Genomic DNA, 13,003 nt, shown 5'->3' with positions numbered 1-13,003 from the left:
AATGCTTATTTACCCTGAGCGCTGCTCGTTTTCAGTTCTCATTTTGAAAAAACTTACAACTAGTTTCAACTCAGCGGTCATGGTCAATGGTCAATAGCACACCATACCATACCACAATCACAACTACCATTCCTTCGTTACTCGTACTCCATCTTACATCTTGTCATACATCATACATACATATCAACCACCATATCAGCTCTCACCGCCAAGTCATCTGCGGGTTAATACCCAACAACACACACACTATCACGCCTGCTCAACGCTCGGCTATAGGTCATAAAATTTTACCTGCTCCAGCTCAATCCCATTAACACCCTTCAATGTTTGCTCAGCTCAAACCAACTTTCTTCAATCATTCAACTGTATCTAAGAATCCAAGGAAAGCTACCACCTCGAAGGACAAACCAGTCAAAGTACATACCAAAGAATTGCATTTGTTGTTGATCAATCAGAATCACTACAAGATACCCAAAGTTTGAGTCAGCTGGTCACTTGAGATAACATACATCGTCAAATGCCCAGCGCTCATTCTACTTCCCATAAAAAGGGCTGGGCCAAGGGTGAGTAGTATCTTCCTCATCTACCTCGTTTCTTTGCTCTCACCTCCTCATACCATCTGTACTGGGTTCACACGCAGCTCACTCTCTTGTCCTTCTTTCTTCTCACACTTTGCTCAAGGGTCCTTTGGGATTGAGATGTCCTCACCAAACTAGTGAACAAGACATGAGCTGACGATATCCCCCTTCTACAGCCCATGCTGCTTCGCCCAACCTATCCAACCAATCTCCTTTACCTAAACTCAAATTGAAAATACGCAATAACTCGCCTTCAGCCTCAACTTCCTCGTCATCCAAAGCCATACGCTCGAGACCACCTCCACATTCTAAAAACTTCCTTTCCGACGATTCTTCCTCCGACTTAACTCCCCCAGAAGATGAGGACGACGATGATAACGACGAAGATTACAATGAAAACATGATAACACCTCGTAAAGGGTTACATAAAAACCGTCAATCCCCTTCTACCATTATAAATACTCAAGCGACCACTCCAATCAAGAAACCCAATGCGAACGAAAAGAAGAAAACAAACCTGACAAATAACAGTAACAGTAAGAAAGGAAAGATAAAAAACGAAGGAAAAAAGAAGCACCCTTCATCTGCTGCTAATTCACCACTTGTCAAAACGACTGGTCCACCAAGTAGGGAGAAGAAGAAAGCTATCAAGTTGGAGGAAGTAGAGAGAAGAAGAGCTAGAGATGCCAAGTTTGATGTTGATCTCGAGACCACTTTCGGTGGTGATATCGTAAGTCAAACATGTCTCGTCTCAACCTAGTCGGTGATGTTATGCTAATTTTTCATCGCAGACCCCCACACCGACCTTACCTCACTACGACGATGGCGTTTCGTCGTATGGAGATGACGAGTCTGACTTAGGTGATCTCACTGAAGACGAGTTGACGGGCCTTCCAGCTGCCTTTGTCGGTCATGAGATAGAAGACCTGAATTACGGTGCCGGACATGATGCGGATGCAGAAGGTCAAGGGATGAACTTCTGGGATGATACCTCAAGCGATGAGGATGAGGAAGAGGTGAGTGTCATATCCACTCTATCTCCCTTCGTTATGGAATATCTTTCCTGGTGATGCCTATTATCCAATTTGGCATCTTTGTGCCTCCCAAATGAGTGTTGTATTGACATATCATCCACACAGGTGTATATAAACCAACTGTCGGGCTCCGAGCTCGACCGACAATCCCAGTCCTCCGTCGATGGTATGTCAGATGACTCCATGTCTGATTCCGACTTCGGCTCGAGTTCTGACGACGGAATGGACGAGTTTCGCTTCCCTATACCCAGCGCATCACTATTTCCCATCAGCGAGGAGGCAGACAGTCCCGATGGTGCCGATCCAGGTCTTGTCCTCATGGAGAACTGGGATGGTCAATTTGTTCTGGTGCAACCACGTCACGAACGATCGCGCTCCCGACATCGTGGAGACAAAGGTTCTCGAACGGCTGGATCTGTCAGTGGCAGTACGGTCGTCTCTGGGACTGATCAGGCTGCTCTCTTGATCGACCCCGATGCGGATGATGGTGAATTTGATACCGATGAGGATTCATACTGGTCCGGTCAGAGTGACGAAGATGATGGCGGTGATACGACCGATTCGATGGCTGAGGAAGATATGCCAATGCTGGATAGCCCAGCTTTGAATGAGCTCATGGAAGTTCAAATGGCAGAAGCAGTGTTGCGGATGGCTGTCGAAAATGGAGAAATGCCCTTACTGAACGCTGGACCTTCGATCACCGTCACCGACTCTACTGTTCCCGACTCTCAGACCCCTGCTCTCTCGACTACCTCTTCCGCTGGGCCTATCCCTGCTCCCTCATCAGCTGCTCCACCTCAGACTCCTGCTCCTCAAGGTCCGGTGATGGGTACCTTCCATCCCACGACGGACGATCCAGCTCAACATTGCGTCATCGACGGTACCGGTGGAGATACCAAATCGCCTTTCACCCATCGAAGGAGATCCCGTCGGAATCGAGACGTCGCTTCGGTTGCTTCGAGCAAACGATCTCAAGAAGAGAGGAAACGTAAGAATTCCACTGCCACCAACGATCCTTTCTCACCTGCGTCGAATCACGCTGTTTTTGGTTTGAACAAAAAAGCAAGATATTCATCCATACCAGGACATCCAAGGTATGTCGCAGCTAGAAGAGCGGCAGAAGCTTTGTGCGATCCAAATGATAGGGAAACCACACCTACCGATTCGGACGAGGCGTTTTCTTTGGAAGATATGCTGGAAACCTCCGTCTTGATGCATGAGATGGAAGAACATCAGAATGGGAATGGACATGGTGATGATCAGGATCCTGAGCATCTCAGACATATGATTAGGTTCGACCGAGTAGGTGTATCGACTTACCTGAGGAGAAATTTCGGTTCGTCCGGAATAATAGACCAAGCTTCGCCTAGTGGGAATGGCAGTGCTAGAGGTAATGGTGGGTATGTCGGAGGTCAGCTGGATGACACGTTAGTAGGACCGATGGGAGGTGGAAGATTTTTGGTTTCACCTGTACTTGGACCGACTAATCATCAGCAAGCGAGGAGGGAAAAGAAGAAGAAGCGTAAGGCGGCGATGACTCCTGCACATCAACAGCATCAGCATTCGCCTGTCGAGAACGGACATATCCCTGAAAGTCCCATGCCAGTTTTGCAGATATGATTTGCAGTGGTCTAGTGAATGAACAACAGACAATCACCAAGGTCCAACTGCCTTAAACCCCATACACAATCCCTTCTGTATAACAACATGATACATAAAATTCAAACTCAACCCAGCATTTTTTCCCTATATATCAATCCACTCACCCTCTATATCCACATCCCTTCTTATCGATCTCCAGTATATACAATACCGCGACTCGTACTCGTTCCATCACTTACCAATGATCATAGTACAGAAATCTGGCCTCGGAAACATATCTTCTTGTCCCATTTCTGCCTTTGTGCTTCGCTTACTCCAATTAGTAAAAATAGTTTTGTCTTCCATCATTTTGTGCTATAAAATTGCAATCACAGTATATATATATGTATGTGTTGATATTCGGGTCATCATGCATGTGATAACGACTTAATCAATATATGATTGATCGGGGACATTCAGCCTAATGCGCAACAAGCGATGTGGCAGAATTGCTAAATCAAAGGCCTCTCTATAACAAATTACTACACCATGACTTTGGCATAGTCGTCGACTTTCATCTGAACATTACTCAAAGTTGTTCTGACTCTGACCCTGACCCTGCCTTTTCATTTCCATCATCTCCATTGGTCAAGAACCAATCTTTAAAATCATTTCTCATCTTATAATATTCCTCCATTTCGCTTTTCCCCTCTGGCCCATTTTCTCCCTCTCCCCCATCAAAGACGGTAGTCCCATCAATTAGAGCTGCTATACCTCTAGCCATTGACGATCCGAATTCCCCCTTCACCAAAACTTGTTGTACACATTCATTCCAATATCTTTCAGCTTCTTTCCTACTTCGTGATATATCTGGATCTTCCCTTGACATTTGTATTCCCCTTTCATCGATCAGTCCAAATCGAAATTTATCCTTGTCCTTTGTGGGTTCATCAGTAGCAACATCGAGATCAGGATCAAGGTTGATGGTGGCCTTGGTAATTTCATGGTCATGGCTGTGGTTATAGATCTTGAAGTATTCGTTGAGCATTCTTGCATACAAAGGCGAGAGCGAACTAGATTCCCATTCCTCTTCACCATCTGTCAATTCTTCGCTGTGGAAACTTCAACTTGTCCCATGACGAAGCGGATGTGAGTGATGATTGTACCGCTCGACGAGCTCGTTCTCTGTACATCCATGTGTTTAGCAATGACTGACGAGTGGATGGTAGATTGTTGAGGTACGCTGGCATCCCCCATGATTGTAGTTTGTTGATGAGGTCGGTAGAGGTGGCGGTGGCGGATGAACTGTTGTGGTCACCTTGATTGTCTATAGTATACAAAACATAAGCATGTTAGCTTTTAGCTCGAATAACTTCGGTGTCACTTTACAGCCCACACGAGAGATTTTCTGTTTATGGAAAGATAATGACTCGTGCGTGAAGGAGATTCACCTTGCTTGGAAAGCTGTGTGCTGCCTACCGTTGCTGACGACGACGAAAGGGGGTCATTCGATTCCCAAGCAGACATGATGACATATACTACTTTACTTGATGGACTGTGTACTATATGTACATACTAGTAATTGGAGCGTTCCACAGGAGAAGATTTTGTAAATATAGAATATCGTACCTTGGTTGACTATCTCGAGTATAACACTTAACGAAGATCAATGAAGGTTTAGGACAGGTTCTCTTCGTTTATATAGGCCGAAATCCCCCTATCTTCCCACTCTGAACTCGGATATACAAGACTATCACAGTATGGATAAGTCTCCTTTCTATCGGCCAATGCGCTTTTGACAGAAAGAAGACTTGATCCTTTGTTCGAAAAGAGTACGTACTTACCTGGCTGCATGTAGCTCAAAAACCAGCTTAACAAAGGATGCAGTGTGCAAGCCTTTGGGAAGACTTAAGCAGTACCGCGCTCAAGTCCCATTCATTCTTGTAAACGGGCATCATCATTTATCGAAATGGAGAACCGTTATTCTATATACATTGGTTTTATACTGTAGCATTTGATTTACCTATCTATCAACATCACCTGATAGTGAGAATTTATTTTATTGTTTAAACTGCAGCTCCACAGAGCATATTATAACATATATAGTAAACATTATGCCTCAACTAACAGCTTACTTCTGGGTTAACCAAATTACATTCGCACTTGTAGCTCTAGCAGTCATTACATACGTAATGTCAGTTTACGTGCTACCATACTTCGTACAACTATTTGTTACACGAGTATACATTACAAAGCTATAATACGCTATTCCCCCCTTCACTATAACACAAGAAAGACTAAAAGTGATTAATTATTAAGGTTATAGGACTGATAGCCAAGTGGTCGAAGGCGCCGTACTTGAAATACGGTAACGTGCAAGCGTTCAGGGGTTCGAATCCTCTTCAGTCCGTATATAAATCTATATAAGCGTGAATAATGACAATCTGTCATACAATAAGCATTGGTTTAGACTAATGTCAAGTTTTCTAATTGAGAGAGAATATTAAGGTAAGTGTTTAATCATGACACCACCGGATGGGTATCTAGGTATCTTAACACATGCAAGTCAAATTTTTGGCATACTGGTCAGTAACGGGTGAGTTGATACCGCTTCATTCTAAGAATCATTAGATTCATTGGAGCGATTCACTTGCTTCTCAGCAGATAGTTGGTAGGGTAATGGCCTACCAAGTCTATGACGGGTAGGGTGGGTGAAAGCCTGTATCCCGACACTGGAAATGAAAAAGTCCAGAGCATAGTTTATGTGCAGCAGTGGAGAATATTGGTCAATGCACGCAAGTGTGAACCAGTAACCTAGAGTCAATGGAAACCATTGAATAGGAGCGATACATGATGATCGTCACTCTGAATAGTCCAGTCTAATCTCCGTGCCAGCAGTCGCGGTAATACGGAATCGGGCGACCCATCGGAGTTATAAATAGGTGTACAGGGTACGTAGCTTGTCCAGTGATGACTAGAGTTACATAGAAGTAGAACCAACACTCGGAGGAGGGCTGATATCCATTGATCCCGAGGGGTGTACTAATGGCGTAAGCATTCTACTATGTGATAACTGACGGTAAGGTACGAAAGCGAGGGTAGGGAACCGGATTCGATACCCGGGCACTCCTCGCTGTAAACGATGCAGACCACGAGATCGGTTGATAAACTATCGGTATTCGATGCTAACGCTAGAGTCTGCCACCTGCATAGTACAGCCGAAAGGCCGAAACGTCAATGATTAGACTGCCTGTGAGCACATGGAGTGAAGCATGCCGTTCAATCCGATAGCCCGCGTAAAATCTTACCACTTCTTGCATTAGTCAACATAATAGCACTGCTATTGATTAACAGGTGTTGCATGGCTGTCGTCAGTTAGTGTTCGTGAGACCTATGGTTGATTCCGCATAACTAACGCAATCCTTGCCGTGAATATACAGTTTTACGGTCTAGATTCTATAAGAATTTAGTTTAGAGGGACTATGACAAGTCTTCATGACCCTTATGGAGTGGGCTACACGCGTGCCACTAGAATATCAACAGAATGACGCAATTCCGAAAGGAGGAGCTAACCACCAACTGATATTAATGTACGAATTGAGGGCTGGAACTCGCCCTCATGAAGCAGGAATTCCGAGTAATCGCGCATCAGCACGGCGCGGTGAAGCATAATCTCACGGGAGTACTAACCGCTCGTCACGGGGTCAGAGGTGTGTGTGATCGAAGTAACATCAGTTTTGCGATTAAGGAACTTAGGTTCATGGCTTAGCTATATACTGTAATTAGTATCAATCGTAAACAGTATGCTGCGAGTTCGCAACCACCGATCTCTCTGAAGTCGAAACAAGGTAGCCGTAAGGGAACTTGCGGCTGATTGATAAATAATACTTAATCCCCATACGACATATGTCGAACACCTTATACTTGTTAAATTAACAAACTATAAGGCACAAAAGTACATCTACTTAATATATTAGAGATTTGTCTATGACACACTTCATCTCATCACCACTAGAACAATTCGAAGTGGTTCCTTTCTTTAGCGTAACAGCTCCTATTATTGGTGACATTAACCTATCACTAACAAACCTAGGTCTATACGCACTTATCACAGTATTCCTAGTACTAGGTCTACACATTATCGGTAACAACTCACACGCACTAGTACCAAGCGGATGGAGCGTAGCACTAGAAAGTGCTTATGCATCAGTAAACAGCATGGTTCGAGACCAAATTGGTTCAGCTAACGAAATCTACCTACCATTCATTTACAGCCTATTCTTCTTCATTATCATTGCTAACCTAAACGGTAACGTTCCTTACGCATTTACAATCACAACATCTATTATGGTTGCTATTGGTCTATCTGTAGTTATCTTCATTGGTGTAACTATTCTAGGTCTATACACACACGGTGTACACTTCTTCTCATACTTCATTCCATCAGGTACACCTCTAGGACTAGTACCACTACTAGTACTTATCGAACTAATTTCATACTTTGCTCGAGCATTCTCACTAGGTATCCGGCTATTTGCTAATATGACTGCTGGTCATACACTTCTTAAGATCCTATCTACATTCCTAGCACAACTATTTACATCAGGAATTCTAGTTGCAGTAGTAACACTAGTGCCATTTGCAGTATTTGTAGCCCTAATTGGACTAGAAATTGCTGTGTCTGTAATCCAAGCATTTTATTGTTTATCTAAAATGTATATGCAAGAAGGATAGAAACTTCAGAATTGAAACTTAAGAAAGCTTATAAAGAATGCTGGATTACAATCAATGGAAAAAAAAGAAAAGCTCTTGGATCAGATTGAACAGAAAAAGGGTATATATATATCACACGGTAAAGCACAGCGAGATCTGCGAGTTGAAACAAAGAAAAAGAATTCGGTACGCAAATGAAGCAAAAAGCATCAATGATACAGCAAAAACAAAACGAACCTCCTATCCCTTTCTTGCCGCTCGGATCATACTCGACAGCGAAGTCAACGGAGCGCAATGTTTGAAGAACTCGTGCTGTGACGACATCAAGACCAAATTCATCAGTGAACCAAAAACCATTTCCAAGTGATCATATGGTACTCACCTTCAAGAGCTGATCCGCGTCGGGTCGGATCTCCGCATCAACCGTCAAAGTGCATTTCAAGTAATCCCTGAAATTTGTACTAAGTCTATCCCAATCTTTCACTTTGGGTGTACCATTCGTCGCGATAAGGTATAATGCCCTGACGGGGTTCTCGTTAAGGTATGGTGGTTCACCTTCAAGCATTTCTAGGGAAAATCAAACAGGATGAAAATCAGCAACGATAACTTGCAGTGTATCAGAAGTAGAAAGAACTCACCAATAGCCAAGATACCCAACGACCAGATATCGACTTTAGGTCCATACTCGTTTCTCTTGACTACCTCAGGTGCCATCCAGTAAGGCGTACCGACCATCGTAGTTCGTTTGGTATGTAATGGATCAGCGATTCTGGCGCAGAATCCGAAGTCGGCTATAGTCGAATCATCAGCCTCGGCTCATCATATGCTCTCATTTCAGATGATGAAGGGGATCCACTCACTCAACTTGACATCACCATTGATCGACAACAAGATATTATCACTCTTGATATCTCTATGAATCACACCCTTTGAATGAAGATGTCTCAAACCCTCGCATACTTCTCTTGAAACAGCTGCAATCTGAGCTTCAGACATGCAATGAGCCGTAACAACATCCGTCAAACTTCCACCTTCCATATATTCCATTATAACCCATAAATCTCCTTTCCAGAGGTACGAATCTTTGAAGTTCACTATATTCGGATGGGCCGATTCCCTCATAACCAGTATTTCGTTGATGATCAAGTCTTGTTTGGGTTGTTTTTCCAAGTTCATCTGCTTGATGGCTACAGGATATCCATGACGATCGTGACATGTGTACACACCACCCGATGCACTGGATGACGACATGAAACGTCAGCTACGTACCATAAACTCTTTACGGGCAGCTCAGTATACTCACCCTTGACCAATCTTGACGAGGTTTTTGTATACCGCATTAGGATCTCCAGGTGTACAGATAGCCTGTAATTGTCTAATGACTTCCTCATTCTCCTTTTGTTTATCCCTCCTTCTAGGCGTGGCACCACCCTGTTGTCGACTTGTACCTCCTTGAGTTTGATTCCTTGCCAATCCGGCACTGCCAGATCCAGAAGGTGATGGACCACCTCTTTGACCTTGGCCCTGTTGAGAATGAGATTTGCCCATCGGCACTGACCCAGATGCAGTGGGTTTAGTTGTGGGTGCGCGCGTGGTATTGGCTCGATCCAAGGGTTTTTGTTTTGGTGGATGGGTGGGTGGTGTACGCTGGGAGTAAGATCGATCCAGTGGCAGAGATCCAGAAGACGAGGATTGACCAGGGGCCAGACGAGCTGGCTTGGTCAGTTCGGTAGGTGGTAATCGTCCTGGTGGAGCTGGTGGCGGTCGCTCGGCTTGCATTCGAGGTGGGCCAGCTTTGGCGGGAGGAGCAGGAGCAGCTCGCTACGGACGGTCCGCGAGTCAGCTTTTCATGTATGCGTCCACAGCGATCGCGACTGCACTCACAGGATTAGCAAATTGATCGCCTCTCAGTGCACCTCCTTCTGAACTTCCTTCTCTAGACATTGTCATGTCCTTGGGCGGTAAGCTAGGTGAATCTGGAGTGTGAGCAGGACCGGCATTCCTCATCTTCTGCCAGACTTCATCTTCCTGACTTTCCTGTTGAGCATCACGGTTCTTGAAATATTGGACGACGGCGAGTACCTGAGCCAAGCGAATTAGCATATGCTGGATGAAGCAACCCAGTCAAAGTAGCTCACCTCATTAGGATTCTCTTCTTGTTCTGCGCGAGTAATACCATTTTCATCCAAGATTTTCTGCCATTCTTGGGGCATACCGGTATCTATGATCGAGAATTAGTCAAGATCGACCTTGCGTCTAGTCATAGAACTCACATTGCCCTGTGTTGTAGTCAAATCCGACATGGGTTAGGTGAATGGGATCGTAAGGAGTTGATATGACAGGTGGTTTACTTGTAGTCAGAAGGTCTACAACATCTCGTCAGCTCGTGGGCCTTCGTATAATCGGGTGTTGACGTGGATCACAAAAGCAGCATGAGAGGGATGAGGCGTAAGTAAGAGTGATGGATCGGGGCTATAACATAGAGGAATGTTGACTCACCACTCATAAATCCGAAAACACTCTTCTTATCTTTACTGCTCTTCCCCGTCCCACTTCTATTCCTGCCTATCGTAGCCGGCTCTTTCGGCAGATCTTTATCCTTCGGTTCACCCACTTGGAGAGGTACACCAACACCCAGTCCAATCTTAGCATCTTCGAAGCTCTTTTCCAGATTTTGCGTCGAGTAGAGATTCAGGGGTGCGGAGATAGGCTGATGTTGAAGTGGTGGTGGTTGTTGGACAGGGAGGAATGAAGAGCTGTTCATTGTTGATGGGCTGTTTGTTATGTGTGGATTGGGACTTCTCGAAGAAGTTGTAGGTGACATTGGATCCCAACCATTTGATATTCCACCACTTGCACCTGGATGTTCACCCAACGGTAAAGTACCTGCTCTAGTTGGTCTAGGGGGTGGTAACACCCCATTTGAATTGTTGGAAGACATGATCATGTTATTGTTGGCGTAGGATGCACCAGCTGAATAACGATTGGGATTAGGCGAGTTTGTCGATGATTTGTATCCACCGGATGGTTTAGACGATGATGAGTTGGAAGGGTAGTTCTGAGATTCTCTCCTTGAACCAGGTGGTAATGGTGCGGCACGTGAGGGTTGTAAGCTAGTTGGCGAATCGAACCCCATAGGAGTGGAGATGACGGGCGATCGATAGGCTGATGGCGCACCTCCGCCTATACCATTCTGAGGAGCTTGAGGGATACGTGGTGATGAGGTGTTACTCGATGCTGAAGCTGAGACCATTCCCAGGGAAACATCCGTCCCAGCAGAGTAGTGTGCACTGTTCCTTGATGGTCGATGATATTCGACCGTGCGAGAAACAGGAGGCTGGTGAGGATCTGAATTCGGTGTCATGGGGGTAGCTCCAGTATCTATCGTCGTTCAAGGTGGTCGTGATGTTCAGGGTATAAGGTGAGTTTTATGGATAATAAAGAAAAGCAGAATAAGAAGGGAAGGAAGGAAAATGATATGTCATCAGCATTGAACTGAATGAACAATTGGGAGAAAGAACAAAAGGACGCTTTTTCCACGTCAGAAGAGAAGGGACACTCACATGATGCCTGTGGATGACGAATTTGCCTCTTGGGGCTAGTGTTGCTTCCTGACATTGCTGAAGCGTGTGATGGTGGCGAGGGGATAGATACACGATGTTTTCCTTGTATGATATGACGCTAGTGTCGAATGATCATGGGAAAGGAAAGATCTTCCTTCTTCTCTCTGTTGAGGTTGCCTTGTTTCACTTTATTTGTACTGATGATCAAAGCCTGATTGGGCGTTACCTTGCCAGGTGGGAAGATGAGGGGTTCGCAGGTGTATGGGATGGGATGATGTGATTTGATTTCGTATTGTGATGTTGAATGTGGGGTGTCAGTCGATTGAATTGATGAGTTTCAAGTCAGAGTACTCGTATTGTTATCATGGATTTTGTTATGTTGTTGGATGTTATGTCGTCGGATTATCCAGCGCGCGAGTGTTCCATAAGTTGAATGCGGTTAAACCTTTTCTCTCTTCTCCATCCACCCATCTAAATTTCTAGTTCTACTTCTATATTCGCAGTGATCAAATGTCGGTGTATTTCGTGGATGACGACTATCTTGTGGTTGATGTGAGGTGAGTAGGAAGGTCGGATGGGATCAATTACGATGATTGATGTGATTATCTGTTCCTTTCTTCCTCTCTAAAGGTATTATTGATTGAGCGAGATGAGGATTCGGCCGGGCTGGTTTTGATTTTTTGATTTTCTGATCTGTGATGTATGATCTTTAGGGACGGTCATACAATCATGCGATCAGCTACGTGTACGTCTGAGTTTGCTTGAAGTTTATCGTTGTTTTTTTTTTTCGATTGGAGGGGGTTGAGCGTGGTGTACAAGATATCCTCTGTGACAAGGGGCAACAGAGTTAACTATACTTGTACTATGTTTTCACTTGAAAAGACATTAAAAAAAAGGTCCGAATGGAAGACTAGATAATTTGTAATTGAGGTGATTGAGACGCGATTAAAGTATATGGTTTCCGGTGAGAGTGAACCTTGAACTTGAACAGTAATGCAGTAATCACTCACTCACTCGTATATGTGAAGATGTCCATGTACCACTGTGCGTGTATGACTGGCTATGCTACGCTGATGATGATATGCGACGCAATAACGGAAGCTTCAATGTTGGTGCTGTAAGGTAGTTGTGGCAGTCTATTCTATTGCCCGTTGCTTAGCATGATAAACGCTAGTGGTAGTAGTAATCGTAGTGTACCTGTGCACGTTGTCCCAGTGATTACGGATCATTCATCGTGGTCATCGTGGATTGAGCTTGGAACAACAACAACAACAATCGAACGGCGGTCTTGGCCGTGTACCATCAACATGGCAACATGGCAACATGGCAACATGGAAATGGACTCGGTCGGGACTTGCGAGCTTGGACCTTCATCCTCCCACTTACGGCATTACGCGGAGCATGTGGTTGATGAGGGATGTGGCGCCGTCGATGATGAGGAGAGGCAAGTAAGCTGAAGAGTGATGACGACACGGGTTGAGTGGAATGAGGGGCACCCCTTTCAGTGCGAGGACAGCTCAACATGACAAGAGTG

At 44.8% G+C, this 13,003-nt stretch overlaps 3 protein-coding genes and 1 non-coding gene across 4 annotated transcripts; 2 read left to right on the top strand and 2 right to left on the bottom strand.

Annotated features, from left to right (window-relative positions):
• Positions 1-517: 517 nt before the first annotated feature.
• Positions 518-3,232, top strand: I203_100033 (uncharacterized protein; the record flags this gene model as incomplete). The annotated part of the gene is made up of 4 exons (XM_019151237.1): positions 518-563; positions 755-1,308; positions 1,370-1,594; positions 1,718-3,232. 4 exons carry the CDS (start codon positions 518-520, stop codon positions 3,230-3,232), a joined length of 2,340 nt encoding a protein of 779 aa, XP_018999562.1.
• A 550-nt stretch (positions 3,233-3,782) lies between these two features.
• I203_100032 (uncharacterized protein) lies at positions 3,783-4,720 on the bottom strand (the record flags this gene model as incomplete). Its single annotated transcript, XM_019151238.1, has 3 exons — positions 3,783-4,291; positions 4,410-4,520; positions 4,645-4,720. 3 exons carry the CDS (start codon positions 4,718-4,720, stop codon positions 3,783-3,785), a joined length of 696 nt encoding a protein of 231 aa, XP_018999563.1.
• A 798-nt stretch (positions 4,721-5,518) lies between these two features.
• I203_100031 lies at positions 5,519-5,603 on the top strand. The gene has a single exon. It is a non-coding gene; the product is annotated as a tRNA-Ser (tRNA).
• Positions 5,604-8,146: 2,543 nt separating this feature from the next.
• I203_100030 (uncharacterized protein) lies at positions 8,147-11,270 on the bottom strand (the record flags this gene model as incomplete). The annotated part of the gene is made up of 9 exons (XM_019151496.1): positions 8,147-8,218; positions 8,289-8,473; positions 8,545-8,697; positions 8,767-9,143; positions 9,210-9,727; positions 9,791-9,988; positions 10,045-10,127; positions 10,180-10,272; positions 10,406-11,270. The coding sequence occupies 9 exons, from the start codon at positions 11,268-11,270 to the stop codon at positions 8,147-8,149; spliced, it is 2,544 nt and encodes an 847-aa protein (XP_018999228.1).
• Positions 11,271-13,003: the final 1,733 nt, after the last annotated feature.

The sequence above is a fragment of the Kwoniella mangroviensis genome (genome assembly GCF_000507465.2).
Source record: "Kwoniella mangroviensis CBS 8507 chromosome 1 map unlocalized Ctg01, whole genome shotgun sequence".
NCBI classification, from domain to species: domain Eukaryota; kingdom Fungi; phylum Basidiomycota; class Tremellomycetes; order Tremellales; family Cryptococcaceae; genus Kwoniella; species Kwoniella mangrovensis.
The sequence above is the reverse complement of the archived record's forward strand: the minus strand, read 5'-3'. Positions and strand labels throughout refer to the sequence as shown.